At 47.1% G+C, this 26,053-nt stretch overlaps 2 protein-coding genes across 4 annotated transcripts in view; both read left to right on the forward strand.

The window, feature by feature from the left end:
• mpp7a (MAGUK p55 scaffold protein 7a) overlaps nt 1–18,896 on the forward strand; it is a 109,664-nt gene extending 90,768 nt beyond the window's left edge. For all 3 annotated transcript variants that reach the window (XM_079181648.1, XM_079181650.1, XM_079181649.1), the window contains 6 exons: nt 1,240–1,410; nt 6,791–6,871; nt 9,984–10,077; nt 12,132–12,240; nt 13,932–14,075; nt 18,640–18,896. In XM_079181648.1, coding sequence (XP_079037774.1) covers nt 1,240–1,410; nt 6,791–6,871; nt 9,984–10,077; nt 12,132–12,240; nt 13,932–14,075; nt 18,640–18,819 — 779 coding nt within the window. In that variant the 3' untranslated portion in view covers nt 18,820–18,896. The remainder of the gene's footprint in view (nt 1–1,239; nt 1,411–6,790; nt 6,872–9,983; nt 10,078–12,131; nt 12,241–13,931; nt 14,076–18,639) is intronic.
• Nucleotides 18,897–19,029: 133 nt separating this feature from the next.
• odad2 (outer dynein arm docking complex subunit 2) overlaps nt 19,030–26,053 on the forward strand; it is a gene marked incomplete at both ends in the record, with an annotated part of 91,235 nt that continues 84,211 nt past the window's right edge. The window contains 1 exon segment of the mRNA XM_079181169.1: nt 19,030–19,254. Within this exon segment, the coding sequence (XP_079037295.1) occupies nt 19,030–19,254 (225 nt within the window).

Consider the following 26,053-nt stretch of genomic DNA (forward strand, 5'->3'; position numbering starts at 1 on the left):
TAGGATATCAAGAACATTACACTTTTAATGTTTATTGTTATGATGTCAACCCGCGTGGGTATCGGTTACAGTCTGATGTCTTTACAGGAGAAATGCAGATGAGCGGTGTGTGTTTTTTCCACTGTGTGGCACAGACCAACGCTCCCCGGGTGGGGCTACGGGGGGGGGGGGGGCGAGGGTGCTGAATGAGTAGATGAACCGCAGGAGGAATGGCACAGAATAAGAAATAAGCCACAACTTGCCCACAGTGGAACAAAGTCTGCCCCCGAATGTTCAGTGTAACACTATATTCGGTACTCGGGCGCCCGTGTACAATCCTACGTATACACGAGCCCACGCAAAAAAAAAACACTAGTTAGTCTGTTCCAATGACTTACGGCGTGTTTCATTTGTAACTCGGCATAGGTCCGTAACGCCATCCGTTATTGAGGGACTGTTTTGAAAAGAACAAGCCGAGAAGAATGCAGTCTCTCTCTCTCTCTGTGTGCACAGCCTCGCAGTGGTTTGAAGATATTGTGGAAAGCATTAAGGGGAGCGGCTATCAGGAGCAGTTTCAAGTCCCGATTCTGCTCCCAGTCCATCATTTTCATGCCACCTTTATCTTGCATCGTATTTTTCAAGTTTAATAATTACTGATTAAAAACTGGAATAATGAAAGAGAAGGCTGCAAACAGCCCGTGGAAGTACGCAGAAATAGGTTATTAGACTTCTGGCGATTTGACAAATTTCTTTTTAAGGTTCCGCCAACATCTGCCATGAATATGAAACCAAAGTTCTCAAATTGGGGGGGGGGGGGTAAATGTCTCCCTTTGATCCGGTCGTTGATTATATGCCCACTCTTGGATTGGTATGAGAAGCCTTCGTGACGGCGCACACCATAAACCAATCAGAGATGACGGCTGATGGGAAGTGACCCATGCACGCGCGGTGGGGTAACCTTTCCTGAGCCAAACAACACTAAAGGACACACGCGTACATAGACGCACTACAGCCATTCACCAACTATACATTCATATACCGTAGCAGTCAATTACATGACAAGAACATCTTTCGTTTCTTCCGTATCACACGATTAACTCTTAGTAGAAATGTGGTTTGAGAGACCACAGGGTTCAAGACGTGTGGAGGCGTTTGCCAAGATCCTGAACTGACCATAAATCTTTTTAGGTATATTTTAGTTTAACGCGTCTCTTTCTGTCTCCTCTCCCCCTCCTCTCTCTTTTTCATCCTCACCTCCAGCTGGGTTCAGGAGGAGCTTCCGTCTGAGCAGGAGGGACAAGAAGACCAACAAGTCCATGTACGAGTGCAAGAAGAGCGACATGTACGACATGGCCGACGTGCCCACGTACGAGGAGGTCACCCCGTACCGCAGGCCGAGCGGAGACAAGCACAGGCTGGTGGTCCTAGTGGGTGAGTAGAGGACTGGACTCCAAAATAAAAAAATATAAAAGCTATGATGTCACTGCTTACCTCATTGTGTTTGGGGGGGGGGGGGGCTGTTAAACTTGGCACTGTAGATTTTAATAAAGCTCCTCACCTCCCAGCATGCAGATCACGCTAACGACTGCTGGCTCAGAGTTTCGCAGCCCCAGGTGGCCTGGCCTCGCCCTCCCGCGACCCTCGACCCCAAAAAAAGAGCTTCCCGAAGCGGGAACTTGCCCGCAGTCATCCAGGGACTCGCCAATTTCGACTTTTAGCACTCTGGGTTAATCGCCGGAGTAGACCTCGTATTAATCTGTCACATTTAGTAGTTTCATTTACGGCACCCCCACACTCTAAATGTCCTTTCAATTTCTTTCCCCCCGAGCCGATGGAATTGTTAACACTCGAGGAGCGGGTGTTACAAAAGCCCCCCCGAAGAGCTTTACAACGTGCCACGGTCTTGAGAATGAATTTAGCGGCTTCTCGTGCTGTATTTGCGGTTGGAAGACGAGCGTCGCCAGTGAACGCTGGAACAATATGCTAAGCCAGGTGCCACAGCATGGACTTAAATCTTTCTCGGCACCAACTGTGCTCGGTGAGCCTTTTTCACATTTGACTTCTTTAGGTTTGTTAATCAGGACAAAAAAAAAAAGAAATGACAAGAATATCCCAGACACGGATGGAACAAAACATTCCTTACATTTTCAGCGTGATTCATTCCAATCTATTTCCATTCATCCAGAGAAGAGGTGCGCTCTAAAGTCTGCCCCGGTCTTTCCACTCCACATATTCTGATTTTTTTTTTTTTAAATGTTAAGGTTAATCTGGGAATGAACACCACTGGCAACGAGGTCTCTCTCCCTTCATTTGTTGTCCTCTCACGCATGCTCTCTGCAGAGTCCTGCTCCGAGCCCGACGGACCAGGCCTCGGTTCACACGGAGCATGGACTTCATCAGGCGCGTTGCAAATTAGCAGGCCCGTTTCCTCGCCAGCATGCCACAGCCCTTCCACAGAGGATGCTGAACCTCTCCCGCCTGTCACGCTAATGTAAATATTTTCAATTAACGTCCATAATTTGGAGGACAACCTATATGGACAATTTCACACGTAACGAAGCGGAGGGCCAGGGAAAGATCTGCTTTATGTTGCCCTGCCTCCCTCTCTCCTTCTGCCTCTCCCCGGAGTCTCTTGATTTTTCTTATTCAAAATCTTTTTCCCTCCAAAGGTTACTCTGTAAGTGCTCTTTCCTTTTTCTGTTCAGGGGTGAGACACGTTATTCCTCAACATAAGCGCATGTGTTTTCTATACTCTTCATTTAATCTATTTGAGCAAGTTGATTCGTTTAGAAGGGCTGCGCGGTGGTGTCGTGGCTAGCGCTGCAAGAGGAGCCCGCGTTTGTTTTAGGTATACCATTGAAATTCTCTGTAACTTTTTAAACATTGGCTCCTTGATTTTAGGCCGAGGCAGACGCACGCAGCTGCCGTTGTATGCACTGTTTGCGCGCTGTTAGCATTGTTAACTGTGAGCCGCCCGCTCAGCTGTCGCATATGCTCTGAACTTCGTACTGAGCACTTTTAATTGCTTTTTTTCCCTTAGAACAGCAACTGCGACCGGCGTCCAGACAGTGGAGGTCCTAGTAGTGAACATGATATTTTTCTAAATTACTCTATAAGCCCACATAATAACATAGCTGGCTAATGAAATGCTACTTAGCTCTGGAAGCCTACTAAGCTTGTTAGCTGGACATGCTAACAACTGCTAACTTATGTCAGAGCGGATAGACCCACTGTAATCCATTCCTTACACTCCTGCTCTTGTGTTGTTGTTTTTTAAAAGGCTAAAAAGCATTTAGCTTTAACTCTGCAGTACGAGTTCAACATGTGGAGAAGCTAAGCAGTGAGTGGGGGGAGGGGTTTAGTGTAATACTGCGTTGTTGTCGGGCTTGCAGACAGGACACCACCCTCCATGGCCTCCACATGACCCTCAGCCCTGCACTTTTTCCGTGCTGCTGCCCCCCCCCCATTATTTTTGTATCAACCATCCCCCTCCTCCCCCCCAAAGCTCTTCAGGAATGCCTGAAGGCGTCGCTTTATTAATGTGGACGCACGGGTCCACAGTACCCACTAATGAATGACCTGCTGCTGCCCACCTATCGCGCGGCGTCTGAGATCCGTTTCAAAGACAAATCAAGATGCTAATCTGGGTTATTTTATACATTTCAAATCAGACAGCCAATACAAATATATCTTTACATACTGCATGCATAATTTGACTAAACCACTGATGGTTTTTGAAGGAAATCTGATTATTTAACCTGACAAAATGCTGTGCTGATTTCCACATTTCCCATGTAACTTGACACGCTGAACTTGCAGTAAGATTTTGATGAATTGAAAGCCTTTAGTTCGGGGGTTTAGCCCCAACACATTTTATATACAGCGAAGCCTAAGTGAATATTAACGCGGTATCCAAATATATAAAAGTGGAACTCCATTTCAACTCCTGATGAAAATCTGGTAGTATTGTAAATGCCCCGCGGTTACCACACAGCACCGCTGTCATCCTTTTAAATGGGGTAGCAGCAAAGCCAGCGCTACGTGTGTGAGCGGTGCTGTAATAGACCCTCGCCCTGGATGCGAGGCAGGCTGGGAGGTTTGAGGCTGGGTCGAGGCTCTGGGGTCCAGACAGAGCAAGGGTCTCGCCGGGCCTGGCCTCGGCCTCTCCGCGCACACTGCATGCGACGTGCTCCGCGCTTGGCCTGGAAGTTATCACGCTCGCGATATTAAAAGCAACTTCTCTAATGAGCACGGTAATGAAATCTGACACTTTTACCGGCACGGCAACGTGCAAGGCCAGGAGTAGCCTACCGCAAGAGGGCCAGCGAGAGAGACAAACGAGGAGGGAAACGCATAAACACAACGTGAACACGGCAGCTTTGCCCAGAATTTTTTTTTTTAATTATTTGTGGCGTTCAGATTTATAATGTTGCTGTTGTGTTGGGGCATTGTAAAAGACAAACAATGCACAAAGAGGCGGCGTGTTTAAGGTCGGACGGTGGAACGGGACCACAGGGCACGGCTTCTGCTTGTAAAAGACCCCGGTGGTGGGCCCCGGTGGCGGGCCCCCTTGGCAGGCGGTGGCACAGCTGGAATAAGCTTTAATCGACATTTAAGGTATTGTGATGAAGGGCCTGCTGCCATGCATCATTGATATCACTAGTGGCGAGCAAGGCAGCGACGTACAAGGTGAACATTGTTTTACGAGCGCGCAGAAGTGGGGGCCCGTTAGTCGCACTGAAGGTAGCCCGAAACGGCGCCCCCGTTGGCTCCTCTCCGTGTCGCGGGGGCCCTGACATCCGCGTTCGGACTCAAGCAAACAAGCCTGTGTGGAGGCTTGAGGCCTGCCGGGACGGGCCGTCTGCACCGCCGTTGATAGGGCCCATAAAAGAGCCTCTTTTTGCCACGCTCTGCCACCTTCAGCTCCTACAACAACATCGGGCCCGCAGCCTCGTTCAAACAGCACCCGCCGCATTCCTCCCGCGCTCCCGAAACAAATACAAAATGAACTCTATTTCCTCATCTTAATAAATCACCCGAGCGCTCAACCACCAGGTACTCTGTTGGTGGATTTATTTATTTTTTTCCCCCCTCACTGAAAAACTCCTTCTCCCCAGCTAAGATTGATTGCTGTCTTTGCTTGGCCATGTGCTTGTTTATGAGCGACGGTAACCGCAGAATACTTCGCGCCGTCGCTCCAAAGAGGGTCTGGGTATTTTTCTCTCTCTCTCTCTTTTTTTGAATTCACAGTGCGAGCGCGTCGAGGAAACAGATTTTATCGCTTTCAGCAGTCGCACAATGGGACCCAGACCATGTGTTGTCGGGTGCAAGAGGTAAAGCGCAGAGCGCGGGGTGTGAATTTGTCCGCGTGTGAAGGCTGCCAGGGTTCGGAGATTACGCTTAAAAGAGCCTCGTTGTCCACACCTATTTATCAGGTTGTGGATCACTCCAGCAGGCTTTCCTGCTTCACACCAGATGAGATGTGGAGGAGAAGTGCAGATAGCACGAGAGGAAACAGGAGCCCTCTTTCTCTTAGAAATACAGAGCTCGTCCTTTTTCAATATTTTCTCCCTCTCCCTCGCTTTCCGCCTAATCCGCCTCGCTGAGTGAACTCATTGTCCGTTTGTTTTAGAGGAGCGGCCTGCTAAACACATTTGCCTGGAGGAACGAATTTCCAACGGGGTTTTGGACGCGATTGTAGTGCCTGCCCAGAACGTCAGGCATGCGAGGAATCCCGAGCCCCGAATCGAGCGCCGTCTCTCTTAACTGTCCGCGCACTGCGGCGCTGTGGTGGAACACCGAAAAAACGCCAAGCACCAAAACTGATTTCTTGTCCAGTCCGCTGAAGACGTCGATGCCAGTCGGTTTGAATTAGAGTGTAACACCCACCGAAATACCAGAGAATCTGTCTTTCACAGACAGAGGGAGAACTTAAAATAGAAGAGAGAACATGTGGATATTGATTCACGAGTGTGAGGGTTGCCATCTTTTTTTTTTTGTGTTCCTTAATATCAAAGTTCCACAGATGAATCAATCGTCAATACTCCAATAACCTCTCCCGCCTTCCCTCTTTCTAACTCATTGCCTCAGTTTCCCCGCTGGGGATGTGGTGGAAAGTCTTGCAACAGTACTGGAAATACTACTCTATACCTCTACTGTGTACCTATGATGGAGGTGCAGCGTTCCGCCAAACTACAATGAGAGACAACCTTGTTAAAAATGAACCTGTAACTGTAGTAACTTGCTTTTTCACATCAAATCAATTCTCTTTGCTCCAAAGGCTTCATGGGTTGATTGTGTTTTAATAGAATATGGAGTTAAATTTACACTGTGGTGAATTGATTTAATATTACATAACACAAAACCTAAAAGAATACTTCCTTCGAGGGGGGACTCCGGTCTAAGAGGTAGAGTAAGCATAGTCTGCTCATCTGTTTATTAAACCCAGAGTGAAAATACTCATCGCAGCAGCAAGAGGTAGGAAAACAGAGAACTATTTTAATAAAAGAATAAATGATTTAAAGAGAATTAGGACATTATCTTAAAAAGAAAGTTGTAAAAAATAAGAATTATACACATAGTCTATAGAAGTATAATGAGTAAATATAATTCAATATGAAATAAACTCGTGCCAGATATGTAACTACAGCTCTTATAGTAATGATCATGCTAGTAATATATCATGGTGGATCAGGAGCAGGTGTACTGTTGTAATGTGTGTAAACCGATTTGCACCACGTTCTATGTGAGAGAAGGTGGTGATGGATTATGGGACATCCGTCACATTACCGGTGTGTCTGTGTTTGTGCAGGACCCGCAGGAGTCGGCCTGAATGAGCTCAAGAGGAAACTGTTGATCTCAGACCCCCAGCACTTCAGTGTGACCATCCCACGTAAGTTCTCTCCACTCAGGTTCGATCAAGCCCTGTTTGTGCATGTGTGTCACTGGTCAAATCCAGCATTCGTTTAGCATCTCTCCCAACCGTTCGTGTGTGTGTGTCTGTGTGTCTGTGTGTCTTATGTGTGAACGTGTGTTTTGTACATTGTATCCATAAAGCTTAAGCCTTTTACCGGAGCATGGTTGTAGATCTGCTATTTATTGGCAAATCACTTTTTAAAGGGAATGAAAACACCGTTTGGCTTCCTCCATAATATGCTGCATTCACACCAGCTCGTAAGAAAGCCAGGTGCATTGTGGGACATCGGAAAACAGCACATTGTAGGTTGAACAGCACAAATAATAATTCCGATCAAGCTACAATAAAAAGGACTTTAAATTACGCTATATAACAGGCTTACAAAATATTTAAATATGTTAAAGGTGACATTTGTATAAAAGTTCATCCGTAGCACACAAACCAAACATGCTATTTTCTGCTTTTATTTTCTTATTATATGTATTTCTTCTCTGTTTGATCGTAGTTAGGACAGAATGTATGAAGAGCAAGTAAATAATAATAATATATATATTGTCTTTACATCAGGCCCCTTCTTTTCTACAGGGAAAGTTTGAAAAAACATTTTTTTTAATATTTTATTTTGTTTCAAATTTGTATTTTATTTTGATAACGAGTCAAGCTATAGACAGGAAACAGGAGGAGAGAGAGGAGTAAAACATGCAGGAAGTGGAACAGGGGCGTTGCATTCTTAACCACTAGGCCACAAGCAGGAACCAAACTTTACAGTATTTCTCTGTTGTGTAAACATGTCTCGCAGTAGGCGAGCTCTCAGTACAACTGATGTGACCTCAGGACGACTTACTTCAAACACATCGAGATGCTCCGAGAGATGGATTAAGCATGAAAGATCGGTGGTGTTGGCGAGCTGCTGTTCTCTGGAGGAATGAAAAAACAACAACAGCGCTACAGCTGTGTCTACTGGTATCAAACCGTTTGTGCCAAAGAAGCGTCGTGTACACCTGTCCACAGAGACAAACACGCTGGAAACCAAATCAAAAAATAACCACTTTAGGTGATGGATGTTTAGCTTAACTAGCACAGTGTGTGAGAACGCTGCTGCTGTTTGAGCGATGGAGGTCCAGTCTGACACACACACACACACACACACACATAAAAAAGGGAGCTGTCTGGCAGTGAGTAACCGGTGTCAGCTCCTCACAGTCAGCCTGACGAGCTCCGAATGACAGAGGAAACCGCATTTTTCTACCTCCTGAAGACATGCCGTTCCACTGCCTCATGAATTGGCGCCGAGCTACCAGCTCTCTCCGCTCTGTCTCGGCTTATTTCTCGCTGTCTCTCTCTTCCTGTCTTTCTCCGTCTCCTTCCTCCTCTGCCTCAACGACAGCTCACTATCCAAAACGACTGGCTCTCCAAGCTTTTTCAGTTGTGAGGTGTCCCAAAGCCAGCACATCGGGACAAATGCATCTTTTTGATTTCTACATGTAAGCAGGGCGGTGGCATTAGTAGTTGCGTAGCCACCATCTGGGGGGCTCGGAGTGAAACTGCAACATGACTTTGAGGAAATACGAGCAGCGCTGATATTTATTGCCGTGTTTATTGCACGCCGTGTGGCATAATAGATGTTTCCAAGTCAATGTCCCCCGGTATTAAAATCCCATCGGTGGGGCCTATTTCTTTTTTTTTTTTTCTCCACTGAGGCATGTTAATTGTTCTCAAATGTGACCTGTGATGCTGTGTTTAATAGAGCCCAGACAGCCTGATTCTGACCCACATAGAAGTCGCACTGTGTGGCTCTCGTTGAGAGGAAGGAGACTCGGAAAGTATCTGGTCTGCCTCTTTTTAAATGTTTGATTGCTGCCAACGGACACATGGATGCGTTTAACACTTGCTGTTGTATCGAATTAAGCCATACCACCGCCCCCGCCCCCCCCCCCTTTTTTTTTTTTTTTTTATTAATTTGAAAACCGGAGCTTTGGAGACCACCGGCTTGTGGCCCCGCCGAAGATCTTTTTTTCCTCCCTCTCACTCTGCTTGTCGCTGTAAGCCGTCTGAGGAACACAGGGAGCGCTGCAGTAAGCCATTAGAGTAGGGAGGTGAAACATTTTGATCTCGATCCAAGTTTACTGATATTTTCCACCGGTTTGGGATTGAACGGATGCACATTCTTTTGTCGCACTGTAATTATTTTCTGTGCCACAGAATAACGCATCGGTGGATGATGCCGTTGGCCGTGTCTCGCACATATCTGAGTCTAAATATATGTTATCTTATGACAAGGCGAGTTTTGGCCCTCTCCTCGTGTTTTTCCTGTACCGTCGTCTGGCGGCGCGACGACAGAAAGCCGTTGATCTTCCTCAGTGTCCTCTCCACCGCAGCTGGATTTACGGCCGTCTTTCCTTCTCAAGCAAGTGACACGTTGGATAAATCACACCATTGGTTTTCCACGAAGCCTCTGGATCAGTCTGGAGCGCGTAAAGGAAAGGCACCGGTGCGCTAACAGGGCGCAGCCCCGACACGTGCTGACAACAGCCTGGCAGTTTGAAAGTTTAATAGTTTTGTTTTGGAGCTGGTCGGGGAAGCGTCTTTGACGGGCCGCACGCTCTCCCCTCTGACCTTTTTTGGAGCACCTTCCCCCGAAAGGACCCGGGGCCCTTGACCCCCTTGACCCTCGCAAGTCGTCCAGCGCGGCCTGCTCACGTTCCCTCCACGTGCCGCCCGTTTTTACGGCGAGGCTTCGCTGTTTACGGCCGAGTAAACGTGGAGACTTGATGTTAAGTTTAATAAGACGCAGTAAAAAAAACAAAAAAAGACCAAATGTCACTTAAGTGTCTGAGTTTAGTGCCGCAGCGCTACAGGTTGTGTGTTTTATGGTGCTGTTACACAATAATATATACAAGGGTTGGCACGGCCCAGCGGGCTGCGTGTCTGCCGCGTTAACAAGGGGCTCAGTTCAGATGCTTTCAGACCCAACAGTGAGTCAGACAGTCTGGGTTTGAGGTAATCACTCTCTCTCTCTCTCTCTCTCTCTCTCTCTCTCTCTCTCTCTCTCTCTCTCTCTCTCTCTTTCTCTCTCTCTCTCTCGCAGACACCAGTCGGGCCAAGAAGAACCAGGAGAGCGACGGCGTTGAGTACCACTTCATCTCCAAACATCTCTTTGAGACGGATATGCACAATAGCAAGTAAGCATGTCTGCACGGTATAAGTAAAGGAGAAAACCAAAGACTGAGCCAACAAACTGGCCAACCTTTGGATGGATTCTAACTTCATACAGTAGACATGGACTACATACACGATGGGAATATCTACCAATTTGAAAACATAACCTCCTCTACAACTTTCCCATAGGCGGTGTTGATTCCCCCACATCGCAAACATATCTTTTATATGTATACCGAACAAAAACTAATTTAATTAATCTAATTAATTAGGAAAGCAAGACTTTGCGCCTTTATTGTGGTGGGCCATGAAGTTGTTCTCAATTTGTCTTCAAATACTCATAAATAATATGACTCCATCTATTTCAGACAATGGATTATTCACTACAAAGATACAAACTGTTCTGTAACATACAAAAAAAGCAAATCTTCACGTTCAAGCAGGAATTTTCGTTACCCAGCCGACAACAGCAGAATCCCTCTCTATCTCGAGGCAGCGCGGTGGTCCGACGGTTCCCGACCAGCGCTCACCGCCACCGTCCCCCCCCGTCCCTGTCCCCCCCGCTGTCAGTGTGTCTCTGTAACTCGATCACAAGCTGGCGTTGACAGGATGGGCCTCGTGTCGGTCACCGATCTCCAGACGCAGAGGTCTCATGTCTCTGCCTCCTCCTTCCCCATCAGGCTCTCTCTCTCTCGCTCTCTCTCTCTCTCTCTCTCTCTCGCTCTCGCTCTCGCTCTCTCTCTCTCTCTCTCTCTCTCTCTCTCTCTCTCTCTCTCTCTCTCTCTCTCTCTGACCGCCGTGACATTTGCGGCCAACAAATTGAAATGCAAGTTGTAACAGTCATAAGAATGATTGATGTCTTTCTGCCGGTCTCACACGAGCTGGAGAAGACATACTGTAGGGGTGCACATGCAAAACATTTATGCACGCAAACACACACATACACACACACACACATACACGAGTGTGACACAGAGGGGAAGCCTGTGGTGGCCGAGGGCATATAGAGTGTCAGAGCATGCAGAGAGAAGAAGGGGAAAGGGGGGGGGGGGGGGGTTGTATATTTAGGCCGTGTTGCGGTGTGGGTCGGAGGCATGCGATGTTTTTAGGCGGAGTCGGAGGGACGAGCGACAGAGCTCTGATGTGGGGCGGAATGCGTGAGACACGCGGCGCGGAAATTACAAGGCAGCGTACATAGAAGACGAGGAGCGAGATGAACTTGTTTGCGTTAAGCCTCATCGCATGCAGCAGAAACAATGCAGGGATGGAGAAAACGAGACCAACATCGTGCGTTTAGCTCGAGCGACTTTCCCAAGGGAAGCCCTGTTCTGTGTCAAAACGGCAGCAAGATTCATGCTCCTTAAAAATAGCCAAAAAACCTCCACTGGCTAACTCACCGTCATCCACGCACCTTCTTCCCCCCTCTGAAGACAAACGGGTGCAGAGCGAGGTGTGAGGCTTTTCTTTTTTCTTTTTGTTTTTACGCAGGCTACTGTAAGCTCTTAAATGAATTTCCCATAACTGAAAATGAGGTTTCTTATAGAGCCTCCTTTCATTAAAAAACGCTGAGTAAAACTTTCTTACATGGGCAATTACCATAAAACGTTCTCTTTACATCAGTCACTCTGCCCGACCCTCGTCATGAGCAGACTGCATGCATGCCACACGATTAGCTTCAAATCCTTTCCACCTTTTTACTCTCCTCGCTGCCCGTTTTCGGCCAAAAAATAGACCCGGTATTGTCATTGTGACAGCTGACTGGTGTCAAAAGGGGGGAAGATTATCTGGTGGAGACTTGCTTGAACGTCTGTTTTTTAAATTATGCTGGAGGATGCTATCTTCAGATCTGTCAGCGGTCGAGAGGGTAATCCTTCTGTCTCGGTGGATTTGTAGAGTTTTTATACATCATTATTTCTGAGATCGATCTCAGGAGTTTTGCAGATTGGGAAAAGATTGTAATGTCGCTCTCTGAAGGGACATTAGTGTTGCATTAGATAACTAAGCCCTGCTCCAAAAAATGGTGTTTTCTTACTCAACAATCCTCTCACCTCTTCTCTCTTTCCGTCTCACCTCTCAGGTTCATCGAGTACGGCGAGTACAAAGGGAACTACTACGGCACGAGTCTAGACTCCGTACGCTCCGTCCTCTCCAAGAACAAAGTGTGCCTGTTGGATGTCCAGCCTCCTGTGAGTGACACAGACCTCGCCGACAGTCGTCCCTCACTTCTCTGTTTTTTTCTTGTAGCCTTGTGATCTCTTTCGTCCCCGGCTTTCCTGAGACCTTGGCTGCTTACTGGGTTACCAAAGTGTTTTTTTTCGGGTTTTCTTTTACCAGGAGCAATTACCTGTAATTTCCTCTATTTGAAGATTTCCTCTTTGGCTTATGTGTCTTGGGTGTAGTGGCGATCAAACCCCACGAAAAAATGGCCCCCGGCTTGTCGCTTAGCCCGGCGAAACCCACCGTATCGCCCCCGTCCTCTGCCCCGCCGGCTCCTCCCTGTTTGTTTTCGCTCTGCGGATAATGACGGGCACTAACGCACCATTATATAGATTAGCCTGGCAGGCTCTCAACCCTGAGAGTCGGCCCCAGAGCCCTCGGCTAACGTCTGAGAGAAGGAGCCTGTGGAAGCTCATGTGGGTGTTTGTGCATTTATGTATGTTCTTTTTACTGCTTTTGGCATACAATTGTGGTGTTGTGTAATTCCCCCCCCACCTCCACAACACTACTCAGGGATCGGATCACTGGCGATGTCGGAGCATGTTATTGCTCCCGTGCTGACTCTGCTGGAGGTAAACGCCTCCCAGTGGTTCCTCTCCTGCCCCTCCTTTGGCTTTTTATCCGTCCTGCTATCAGTTGCGGGTTGCAGACCCACCGCCTGTTAACACGGCGGGAAGCCCAGATTTGCCAGAACCAGGGGAGAGCCCGAAGCTCGCCTGACGCCACCGCTAACCAGCTCTGACCTCTCTCCCACCTCTTGAGAAGCAGATGGGCGGTGCCGTGTCGTGCAATTGTCACCAGAAATAAGAGGCCAGAAGGCAGATGTGGGCAGAAATTTGTCCTCCACTATCTTCCAAAAGAACCACATGTACTACACAAGTACATGTGGCAGAGGCCTGCCCTTAGTTTCACAAACCATTCAACCACTGGTTGGCTTTTAAGGAGACACACCTCGGGCACAAACGTTGTTTTTCATGCACTGGTCAACTTTGAGCATTTTTTTCTCCCATAAGATGTCTTCTTTCAGACTAGTGGAACGAAAAACACACATGTAGGGGTTTATTTTACAGCTTCACAAAAAATTGTTATTGTCAGTAATCAACTTGGGGAAGTGTTATGGTTATTTCTATTGGTTAATAGTTAAATTTCTCTATTCACCTGTAAAAAAAAATGTTTTTTTTCTGACTCTGATCCACTTCAGTAGCACTTACATGCACCAAACATCGCAGTTTCATTCCTCCTTATATTCTGAAGGTTCATATATCATTCACAGCATGATTTATACAACATTCTATTCCTAAAAACATGGTGACATGGCTGTTGACAGTATTTTCTGATTTACAGAGTGATCCAAAGAGATATCCAAAATTCCTTCACTAAAAATCAAAAAAGACTAATGATAACAAAATGAAACCTGGCTTTTTCCAACGTTCAGATTTCTGTTCTGTCTGATAATATAATGCCTAAACAGTATATTTAAACATACATTTTCAGAAAAAAATAATGATTTATCATCTTAATGTAGCCTAAGTAATCAACTGGGGAAGTCTGACAGCGATATGTATTTGTTATACATTGTTGACCCTTATTCACCTGTAGTGTCTCCCCTTCACCCCTTAACACACAGCAACCTGACGTCATCATTCATGTTTATTTCCAGACCTTAAAGCTCCTGCGGACGGCGGAGTTTAAGCCCTTTGTCGTGCTGGTGAAGCCTCCAGCGCTCGAGAGGCTGAGGGAGACCCGACAGAACGCCAAAATCATATCGGGCAAGGACGACAAGGGATCCGCCAGACCTTTCACGGTAAGAGGACGCGAGGGGGACGTTTATCTCTCGCACGGAGTCCCGACATCGATCACCATGACATGTTGTCTGGAGTTATTCAAACTGCTCGAAGCACCAGATGGGTCAGGTTTGCCTCCATTAAGACAATCAAAGGAAATGTGTTTGATATACTTCTCAGCGAGCGCTGGATGAGATTTGCAAATGCCGCTCAGATGAGATTCAGTTAGATGAAAGTTTAATGGCGCCTGTGAGGAAAGTGGACAGCTACAACAGAAAATAACAGGATACAGATAATGGGATATGCAGTGAGTTAGAATAAAGAGGGATTTTAAACAAGCAGCCGGGGAGATACAAATGGTGTTCAACCACAATGCAACCATCAATCATAGTTATTTATGAAGCTCTATCCAATGATGCCATCGTGTAATACTGAAGAAACACACAGCAGATTAGCAGCAAGAAGAAATATCAGCAACACTATCTGGACCCTGTGTGTACATTATGTGTGAGTGATGAGGTCATCCCTCACACACCTCCATCCCGGCCCCCGACACAGATGAAACCAATTAGCCTGCGTTCGGTGCTGCTGCCGGGGGAGGTGGGGGGGTGGGGGGGGGGGGGTGATGGTTTTCCCAGCCCCACGCCGAAATCTTGGCCTGCGGGCGAGGGAGCGAGACACGCGCTCCCTCGCCCGCAGGCCAAGACACGCCACGGAGTGCCTGGCGGGACACCACGAGGGGGGGGGGTGGGGGAGAAAGGAGGAAGCAGAGGAAGAGACGGGCCTGTCAGAGAGACAGAGACGAACTGGTAACGCAAGGTTGAGTGAAGAAGGGGGATCGGTGGAGACGGTGACGGGGTGTGAGCCGCAGGTGTAAATCCAACATGGCGGGGAGAGGTGAGACACCTCTTCCAGCTGCGGTTTTATATGTTTCTTTATTGGAAACATATGCAAATCACATGTGAACCATCAATTTTAACTTTAATATTCCCCACCTCCTGCTTACTTTCCCCATCACTCTTTAGCCCCCAACCCTAGATTAAAAAGTCCCAGGCTGCCATAACCAAATTGCCAAATCACTTAAACATTTAAAGTTTAACTTTTCATTGACCTCTGGATGGTACGCAGCTCCCAAGATGCATCTGTATTAATGTGACGCTGAGGTAGCGTCTTGTTATTACACTGACAGGCTCTTGTTTTTAAGTCGAGTCATATTGTCGGGATAACGGCACTCCCCAGACTCGTCCTCCCCCCTCAGCGTGTCACACACACTCAGGTGCTGCCGTCACACATGCAGCGGGGCGTGCAGCTCGGTCACAGTGGAACACAACGTCCCGTCGATATTTGACTTCACCGTCGGACTTTTTAAAACCTCGCTGCAGACACAAAGTCAGCTTGCGTTAGTCGCACATCGCTCGGCCTCCGTCTGCTCCTCGTCTCCCAGCAGCGGTCCAGAGAACGATGAGCTTTAGCCGTCAGAAACAGGATGGTTACCGACAACCCGTGCCGGAGCTGTTATTGCTCTCTGTCCCTTTATTAGCCTCTGCTATTCTCTCAAGACGTACAAATGCGCCTCCATAAAACTCAGCCGGGTAACAAACCGGGTTCTGTGTACATGTTCCTCGGTGTTTGCTGTTGAAGGCTGTCGGGCGAGGTCGTCTCAGACCTATTCTGTCCCCCGCCGGCTGTATTTCTCTCTCTAAAAGAGACAGGTCTGCTTTAATGATGAAGGCCGAGGGGGGGGGGGACAGTCGTCTCATTGTTTCAGCAGAGCAGTCTGACTTTTTTTGGAGCTGGAGATGATTCAGGGGGGTAGCTTTTTTTAAAAAGAAGGAAATGTAGAAAAAAACAACAATGCAACGCATGATTCCGGCTGTAATGTGGTGTTACCGCAGTCATTTAAAGCTGATTTGTAAAGATCTGCTTGGCTTTGGACGCTTATTTAGAGAGAGAGAGGACAGGCGTGTGTTATTTAAATTAATAGAGCATGTGTCCCGCTGAGGACGTCGCTGTGTGTGTGTGGGTTGAGGAGATGATACCTGGAGCTGATGTGTCTTTTTTTTGTGCCACTGAAATAGTCCTGTAAGGCGACGTTTTCCTCTTAACGCGGGAAAACGGACACAGTAAAATCAAACATATCTACAATCAGGAAAATGAATAAACGATAGAAAGCCATAAAAAGCATGACATTGATTTAGAAATCTGCAGCCTGGACAAACATCAGTGGTCAAACCAGACTGGGAGTCAGCGGCCTCATTTTGTGCAATGAAAACGTCCATTTATCCAGAACAGAGTGCTTAAACAGGCGCGAGACGCTCCATCGTTTCACGTGGAACTTAAACAATCTAATGGCAGAAAGTGGCATCAGCTCAAACTGCACTCGGAGGAGAGCGATTCCAGCGCGGATCAGCGGACGCCAAGAGAATAATCCACTCACTCGCCCAGCGTTCCTTTTCCTCTCTTTACATCCTTCACCCTGCATCCCTCTCACTATATTCTCCCCACCAGTTCTCTTTTCTGTCTCTCCACCCAGCTCGCTGTCCCTTAAGCGGCGTCCCGCTGTGATTAATGTTCTTTTACCTGGAACGGTCTTAACGAGAGACAGACGCAGTCTGGCGGACATGGAAACATCACTCACACACACATACACACACACGCAAAACAACTCCCTGGGTTCGTTTAGTTGCCAGGACCGGTCCGAGGTGTTGCGTGCGTCGGACGCGGCGGTCATCTGTGAGTCCCAACAGCGAGAGACCGGATCACGAGGAATCACAGTCCCGCCGTGGAAGTCTTCTCTCCTGCGGCCCAACAAAACCTTCTGTCTGTGAGAGAGATTATATTTAACAAATAACAGAAAACGGGCCTTTTTGCCGAGTGTCACAGTGAGTGAGTGTTTATATTTAGCCGCGCAACAAATCCATTACGAAGCGGAAAACCCACATTGAAGCGACTCCTTGGCTTGGGAGTTTCAGCGAGGCTGTGTTTATGTGTGTACACATTGCAAGCAGCTCCGTCCTGCCTGCATGTGTGTGTGTGTGTGTGTGTGTGTGTGTGTGTGTGTGTGTGCGCACAATTTGAGTTCATGCGCATGAATGTGCATCTGTGCGTATTTATAATTGTGTGTTTGGCAAAAGGGGGCTCACTATAAAAACCGTATCTGTCCAGAAATCTACAGCTGAGCGTTTCCAGGAAAAACACGGGGCTAAATCAGTGCAGCCACTTTAGCCCCGCTGCTGCACCCAAAGGCCGGACCGGCCAGGACCCACAGGGCTGGAGGCCTCCGAGGGGACCACCGTGGAGAGATACCTGGGCTGTCTCAGAATGCTCCGTCTATGAATACAGGAGCCGCAGATAGGCGACGTGTTGACTCCCACCCTGATCAAAATATGCTGTTTGGCTACCCCTCACAGTTAGCACGTGGTTTTGTTCTGTACACTGGATGGCTGATTTGCATATGGACCTGGAAAAACTCTTCACCCCCCCCCCCCCCCCCCCCCCCCCGAAGGACCCCTATTTAAACCTCAGTGCAGCAGCATGCAGGGATTTCATGCAGCTCCCTCGTGTTGTGCTGACGAGGCACCTTTTTAAATGGATGTGTGCTTGGCAAAGCTAACCCTGGCCCGTAATATGTCATGAACTAGCTCATTCATTCACCCACTGAATTAGTAAACCATTACTTAATTTAAAGTGGCAATCTCAAAGATTTTCATTTATATAAAACTAGCTGATGAGGTGTGCCTTTGCATGTGATGTTTTTGAGGAGGACAAGTTGTAAACGCAGACAAAGTCATGAGTTGAATCGCGTTTTGGATTCTATCAAATGGAGTCTAGAGTCATCTTCTGTATACACAGGAAGCTTTTGGAAGATCGACCACGACCGGATCTGTGAACGCGTGTTCAAACGTTGTGGTATGCGTGAGTAGATTGGAACATGCATATGTGGGAAAAAACCCAAAACTACGCACAAATCGTACACATTTTTAAATCTCATTTTTCCTTTGTAGACCATAGCAATACATATTCGTGCCCATTTTGAGATCTATTTCGCACACACACACTTCTGCCTTCAAGAACTGTTCGGCCGGGTTCAGGCGGTCCGAGCCCTCCCAGTCCAGACGGTGGAGCGGCGTCGCCGCAAGCTGTCATTTCCCCATCCCGCATATAAAATCCAGACCGGCTATAATGTATATTTTTCATGTCTCTCTTTTGGAAATGCCGGTTATGTTTTTGTCCCCTGCTTATTTTGAGGACTTTTATTTTTTTTTGTATTTTCTTTGTGAATTGGACGACCGTGTGAGGAAATGATAAACATTCCTTGAGGTCGGGTTGCTGCACGGGGAGCTTTTAGTGCGTGGTCTCTGCCAGGGTTCATGTGTGGGTACCGTGTCTCCGGGAGGTTATAAAGGCTTCACACGGGCCACTTTGTGTTTATTTGAGTGTTCAAGGCCGTCTATTTTGTGTTCACAGTATGTGAATTTATCTCCCCTCCTGTTTACCGAGGCTACCCTGGTTTCGCCGCCATCTCGTGCATTTTGTGTCTCTCACCTTCTGTCTTCCGTCTCTCTGTTCTCACGCACGCTGCAGGAGGAGGACTTACAGGAGATGGTGACCGCCGCCCAGACGCTGGAGGCCCAACACGGCCACCTGTTCGAGAAGGTCATAGTGAACGATGACCTCTCGGCGGCCTTCGGCGAGCTCCGGTTGGCGCTGAAGAAAGTGGAGACGGAGACCAACTGGGTTCCGGTCAGCTGGACTCACTCCTGAGATCCACACGGACTGTACGAGGAGAAAAGGGAAGGGCTTTGGCGAAAATATGCAGGTTTTTTAAAACTCTTTCTATGTCTGCTAGTGTTTGGGGGGGGGGGGGGAGAACGGGAATAAAACTGCTGCGTCGGCATACCTGAGCTGGACGGAGCTAAAAAAAGAAGCTTTTGCGTGAGATCGGGCTGGATTTAGACCTCTGCCGTAGTCTGGATGCGGACCTCCAGGTCCGAGCAGATCCGACGGGGGCCGAGGCTGACGGGCGTCCGTCCAGGACGCGGGCCTCGGGACATCAATCTGGGTCTCAGTCTGCGCCGCACAGCGATGGCAACGGGGTCGGAGCTCCTCGGTCCAAAACCAGAACGTGGAACGAGCCTGGACCATCGCCTCGCCAGCGAGTCCTGCCAGCACATCAGCAACCGCGCCAACCAGGACTCCGTCTTTAGTGTGTTTATAACATTAGGCCATTAGAAACCAAAGGGATTGACATATTTCTTTCTTGTTGGACAACGTACATGCATATGTCTGTAAAAGAACACTTAAGGAGGGGAGGGGGGGGAGAGAGGAAAACATATTTGCCTTCTGTCTTACTGTATTTCTATAATGCTTCCATGACTCTTACTACAAACAAAGCATCGTCCGGTACACTCCCGAGAAAGCGCAGTAATTTTATTTAAGAGAAATTAATATATTTTCTAATATCCGCCTTTTATACACATATCCTGACTCCTGATCTCAACTGTAGCCGCCGATCTGACAGCTCCTCGCACCCGAGGCGTCTCGTCTTTCAGTCAAGTCTAGATTTCCCCCTACAAAGCACACAGAGAGCCATTTTTATTTAGGTGTTATATATTCCATTTAGGAGCATTATGAAAAAAGCCCTTCAAACGAAGGTGCCCAACATAACAGCTTTGCCATTTAATGTCCCAGAACTGGACACTTTTTGGCTCTCTGCTAGAAGAAAATGTTCACAATTGTGTTTTATTAGGGTGGAGTCTTTATTTTTATTCACATAAAAAAAATAGAAGGTCTGCAGCGCACGTCCAGGGTTCTAACTCAGAGACATGCTAAGTAGCTGCCCTGGACTTTATGAGCATTAGAAGTTTATTGCTAATTTGAGTCTCCTATTCCCGGTCTGACTTACTCTTATTTTATTTTTTTTTATACTTCTAACTGATTTTCACAGCAGCCAGTTATTAATCCTGGCTGTATTATTATTATTACTACGATCACTAACAATGTTACAGCCCTGGTAGCTTCTCGTTTCTTTGCCGATGAATGATGAAGAGCAATATTTGACACTTTAAAGGAATAGTTTGCCGCCTTACTTATAGTGAGACGAGAAGGTCGACACCACTTTCATGCATATATATTATTGATGAGCCAAGGAGCGATTAGCTTAGCCTAGTTCAGAGCATAAAGACTGGAAACAGGGGTCAACTGCTAGCCTGGCTCCGTCCAAAGATCTGAAATATGCAGCCGCTCTAAAGTTGTGGTTTTATGAACTTGTGGTTTCACTCTGTGAACAAGATATTTATTCATTTGTAAGCTTTAAAGGAGCTGGTACGCGTGTATTTTTTTTAAACTGTGGCGAGAGCCAGAGTGCTTGTCTCCCCATGCGTTGTGTTTATGCTAAGCTAAGCTAAGCTAATTATCTTCTGGCTCCATACATAGAGTACAGCCATGAGAGTGGTAAACGACAATAATAAGCATATTTTCACAAAGTCAAACTGTTCCCCAAACGATGTATTTTGACCATTTGGTTTTTATACTGTGCGAATGAATTTCCTCTCATACACTAGCTTTATGTCCAGCTCAGGTTCTATTGCCCACATTTCTTTATGTTTGTTTATTCTACCTTTTCCACCCCTGTAATATTTATATATTTGATTTATGTCCATTTAAAAAAAAAAAGGGTAACGAGTGTTCAGTAATGACACATTTTAAAGGGACTTTAACACCCAGAGTCTTTTATTCATTTTAGTGTCACATTAAATCCCCTTTTTTATATATCATTTCACTCGTTCACGTGTTCATATTTCACCCCTCTGCCGACTACTTTATCGATCAGAATCAGATTTGTACAGTCTCCAGAAAATATTTTAAATTTCCTGCTGTAAATGAAATGCTGTTGTATGAATTGACATTATTCTTGATAACTGCTACATTTTATATTAAAGAAAATCCAACTAAACTTGTACGTGCGAAGATTGAGAGCAGTGATACACGTTCCAGTTTTTCTGGGATTTGAGCCCTTGAGTGCCTTTTTTGTTTAAGAAGAAGAAGAATATTGCAGCCACGTCTTTCGGCTGCTGCCGCTCCGGAGTGCACAGTTGTGTAAACAGAGCTGACACCTTTCATCTCCTCAGTGAGTAAATTTGGCCGTTACAGCTGAATTAAGAGTTTCGGAATATTGCAGTACTTTTCCTCACACTGCAATCGCCTTTAATGAATTTTAAATAGTGATTTGGCTTCCAGGTGGCTCAGCTGGCTGGTGTCTTTATAGTCTGACCTGTCATATAAAGACGAAAAAAATAACATTAAAAATGAAATTCTTGAAAGAATAACTTCATCTGTCATTGGCGATTTCCATCCAGCTCGTACATTCCTGTAAATGTATTCAGAAACTTTTTGTCATCACCACCAGTGCGCTTGTCTTGCCAGGTTTCCATTCAACGTCACATTTAAAACTCATTTTAAAACAACTTTTCTTAAAATCAGCAAAAGAAAATGCACATTTCCATCCACTACTGTAATATGAATATTAGTTCTCCAGTCGGATGCTATTACACCAGAGATGACGTCATTAAAAATGCGCGTGTCATAGCTCAAAGGAATGAAAAGGATGCGGATGGGACGTTTGTTTGTTTCATGTATTCATTTGAGGAAAATGGAGCAGAAACCTCATCAACATCATGGTTGTTTTATTGCACTGCGTAGTTGCTTTTATTATGGATGCACCAACTTTTCACCTCAGCCAAGCTAAATATTTTGAGTTTTTTTTTTTTTTTTTTTTTTATATCTGGTGTTACCACCCTCCACACACAAATTAAACATGCGCATAAAAAGACACTTTAAGTTATGACATCCAGATGGAGCATGAACTCCTAAAAGAGTCGCTGAAGATTTGTTGGATCGAGATTGAAGCAAGAAGGGCCCCGAATCCAGTTACTGCTGAAACCACCAGAGCGCGCACGGCCCAATTAAACCCCAGTGTCCTGCTGCAGCTGTGTGCCAAATTACTAACTCAGATGTCACTGGACCTTTGAAAACAGTGGCTCTGGGAATGAGTCGGCCGGGGGGGGGGGGGGCGGCGAGGGGTTCCTGAGAAGTCCGGCCTTCAAACCAGCGACCCACTGGAGGATTCAACGGGCCTCCGCTTGATGAGGTTCCAACAAAAATCCCCCACCGGTCCAAATCAGGTCGCTTAACCTTCACATTTCCGCTTTTCCACTGTGTTAACTTTGATGGCTGTGCGGAGGGTAGGGGGAGGGGGAGGGGGAGGGGTGGGCGGATAAGGACGCTTGTGAGGTTGAGGAGCAGGCGGTGGCACGGGAAGGTCAGGAGAAGGTAACGGCACTCACTCAGTCTCAGTCCGAAAGAGAGGAACCCGTTATTATTCCACGTCTTTATCTCTCTTCAGGTCTTTCTCTCACTCTGTCTTTCTTCTTAATTAGAATAACAGAGTGATATGGGGGGGGAGAGAGACTGGAAGGCTGCCAGCTGTACGCATGTGTCTCATCATGCCCTCTGATCTCAGGCAAGTTGAGTGAGTGAGAAAGGTTTTCCCCTTCAAGCATGTTCAGCACAAGGCGAACGCCACACTTGCCCTGTCCTGGGTAGTTTGGCGGTCGAGGGAATGCGTGGAACAGGGACATTCTGAAGGTTCTAAGTGAGTGTAAATGGACCCCGTCTCCTCTCACGTCGTCACGCCAAAGGGCGGACCAGAGTTCAGGACCTTTCTTTTTTTGCCAGGGATCTCTAGAGTAAAGGTGTCCCGGTCTCATTCTCGAAGGAGCCGATGTAGCTGTATCTCCGGTATTTTGAGTATTCTTCAGTCCTCGCTTCAACCCGTTACACTCAAGTTTGTCTTCACATGCTTTCCCATACGCTTATTTGACTCCCAAGTGTGTCGAGTTGTGTTTTGATAGCTCTCCAGTCGCCCTAGAAGGGGAGTGACGCTCCCTAAACTCCCGAGACCTGTTCCTGTTAACGAACGATGAGCGCATGATTCACCATCATCACAGTTGGTGATGGACGTGCTGTTTTGCTTCCTGGTTCCTTGACGTCTCCTCAGCCTGCGCCTCAAGTAGCCCACGCTGCTGTCAAGAGCGACGGGAGCCCGGACGCTGTGCTTTATTCTCCTTAAAAATGGGGACGACAGAAACACGTGTTCGCAGATTAGGTTTCTCCCGACACGGATAACGAGAGGAATCGGTCACATATGCCAAGGTACTTTAGCTGAGTTATGATGTAATACTGAAATATACTACGTGTGTACATTTGTTCCTGTGCATATATGATGGATAAAACGGAACGGTAAATGCTACTGCCCTACAGTAAGTAGTAGCAAAAGAAAAAAAAAAAAAAAGACACTCATAAATCTTCATATCGTTGTATAAAAGTCCGCCTGCAGCCCCTGACTGATTTAAGATAACAAATCCCCGGTCCGCTCTATTCATCTTCCTCCGTCATCTCTTGAAGAGTGAGCTGCCGTGTGAGTTAAGGCCAAGCGATGGCTTCCACAGCTCAGACATGAACACTGGCACTCACCGAATCAAAGACCTGCCCTCCTGTCTAACCCCCCCCTTTTTCGGTCCGACAACTATAATCGTTTGGGAATCTGAGGATTTATAGCGAGCGAAGTTCGGCTTTTATCTCAGATCCCGTGGATTAATGTCGCAGTAATGTCTCATGAATCGGTCTCTTTCTTGCCCTTTTGATGTATTTATTTTTACCTCCATAAATCCTTTATTAACTGAACCCATTGTTTGGGAGCTGAGGTTCCCGGAGCCAGACAAGCGGGGGCCACGGCAGGAGGAGAAGTGGGCCCAGTAGACGAACAAGGTGGGATTAAGTCGTGGAAAAGTCCGAAATCCCGTCCTGTCCCGGGCCCAGCGACATGTCAGAGCGGTTCCCGCTATGTCCACTTGACACATTTCGGAAACCATTAAAGCAAAACGTCCCAAGTCTCGCCTTACGATATACGCTGCAATCACTTCGATTTACTGCGTTCAAATTACAGCGTCAGGGCCAATATCCTGAAACGGGACTCAATGTGATAAGTCCCGCCCGGGTAGCAAGACAAATTGTCTTGAGCATCAGAAGAGGGTAGGCGAGGTAAGAAGGGGGGGGGGGGACCCATGCTCCCGCTGAGATCTCTCATTTTCATAAGCGCTCGTCCTGAATGGGCCTTTCTTTCGGAGCCTCTCGCTTCACTTTCTCTCAGCGTTCCGCCATCCTGCCCTTGCCCAGCCTTTCATGTGGTGACTCAGTCCATCACCGCGGCTTTACCGTAGGAGTGAGCCAGCGATGCCGCTCTGTTTTCCTCATCCCCGGGTAAATGCCCTTGACCATAGGGAGACTTCTGTAGACTAATGGGGCTTCAGGCCAGGAGCTTCCGCCCACCCTGTCTCCTCAGCCTAATTAGCCTCCACCATTACCTCATGTCTGTAGGCAAAGGTCTTCGGGGCACATTACCTTGAGCTGTATTTCTCAATTACAGGACTTTAAGAACTGTAGGGTAGAGGGGGAGCGAGGGGCGAGGGAGTGAACAGGGGATGCCCTTCATTCCTCCGCGGGCCAGAGAACGCCTTTTTCACCCTGATGAGAATATGTGGCAATCATAACAACATAATAGCCGTGGCGCAGTTGGTCATTAATGCGGGTTGACGTGTTTACACGCTGCCCGCTGGGGCTGTGCAGGTTAACTCGTCTCCGCGTCCGCATTTTGAGAGCGAGACCAAGGGGTAAGAGTTCATCTGGAGGGTCCGTTGCGCAAAAAAAAAATTCCTTTGACACATGTGGAGCTAAAGCAGCGTATGGGGGCCGAGGTTGCACAAAGGCGTTGACTATGTTGGAGGAGTTCGGAGCTGTCCACCTGTATTTTCTTAAACTTTCTCCACGGCCTTCCCCCGAGCCTTGTTGGCCTCTATCGAAGCAGCTTTAATTACACAGACTCTGAACTGTCATCTTTAAAGTTGGAGCACTCTGGAGGTCAGGACCTTCCTCGGTGTGCTACAAATTAGTCCCAACACTGCCATGATTTCCCCTTGTTAGGGCGAGTGAGAAAGGCCAAAAAAAAAAAAAAAAATGTACCTGCTTTCCAAATGTGTCTGTTTTTCATTGCAATGACACATTATTTTAATAGTCTGCGTTCTCCTCGTAGGTTTCCAGCAGCGCTGCCATTGGAACGACTTTGCGCAACTTTGTAAAACCCAATACATGCAAATGTAAGTAGCAAAACAGTGTTTCTCCATCTTCCAACTATACGCCACTCAAATGGAATGCAGCAGTGCGTCCAGCTGGGGTATGAGAGCCCAGCAGCAGTAGCCACGCTGACCCTGTGTAATGACGGTAAGTGGATTACAAGGAGGCCCTGGTCATTGGTCATTAATATTGAGTCCGCTAGAGTTACCTCCATGTGACGGCAGCTACACCACAGGGACTGAAGCGCAGGACCTCCAAGATACCTGAGAAGCTCATTGCTCTGTGCAGGTCCTCAGATGTGACTGACAGGCCCCTGAAACGGCAGAGAGATCAGTGTGGACCATTTCTGTTTTGGGGTTAATAGTATAGTATAACCCTACCTGGGCTGACCTCACCACTGTCAGCTTAACATTGTTCATAAGATGTTTAGCATTTCCGAGTCTTGAGAGGTGAATGGAATTTTGGATGTAGTGCTCTCAAAATTGATGAAAAAAATATGCAATGACTAATGCAACATCTTTTTCCATAAACTGTGGCCCAACATTTAGGATGGCTTAATTATATGGCAAACATCAGTGAACAAAATGGAGCAGGCTGTTGTGTTGTAGCTTATTAGCTGTGTTGCACTTTTATTTAACCTTTCTTTGTCTGAGTTAAAACCACAACAGAGTCATATTTTTTTACTGTAATGAGGCAGGAACGTACAAATACACCTGTGTGAACTTACTGTACCGTTAGCGACATGCTAACAGACTCAGTGCCTTTGTGACCATGCTTGTGTCTGGCTAACGCTAGCCGGTTCCCAGCT

This window comes from Pholis gunnellus (genome assembly GCF_910591455.1).
Source record: "Pholis gunnellus genome assembly, chromosome: 20".
In the NCBI taxonomy this organism is placed as follows: Eukaryota; Metazoa; Chordata; class Actinopteri; order Perciformes; family Pholidae; genus Pholis; species Pholis gunnellus.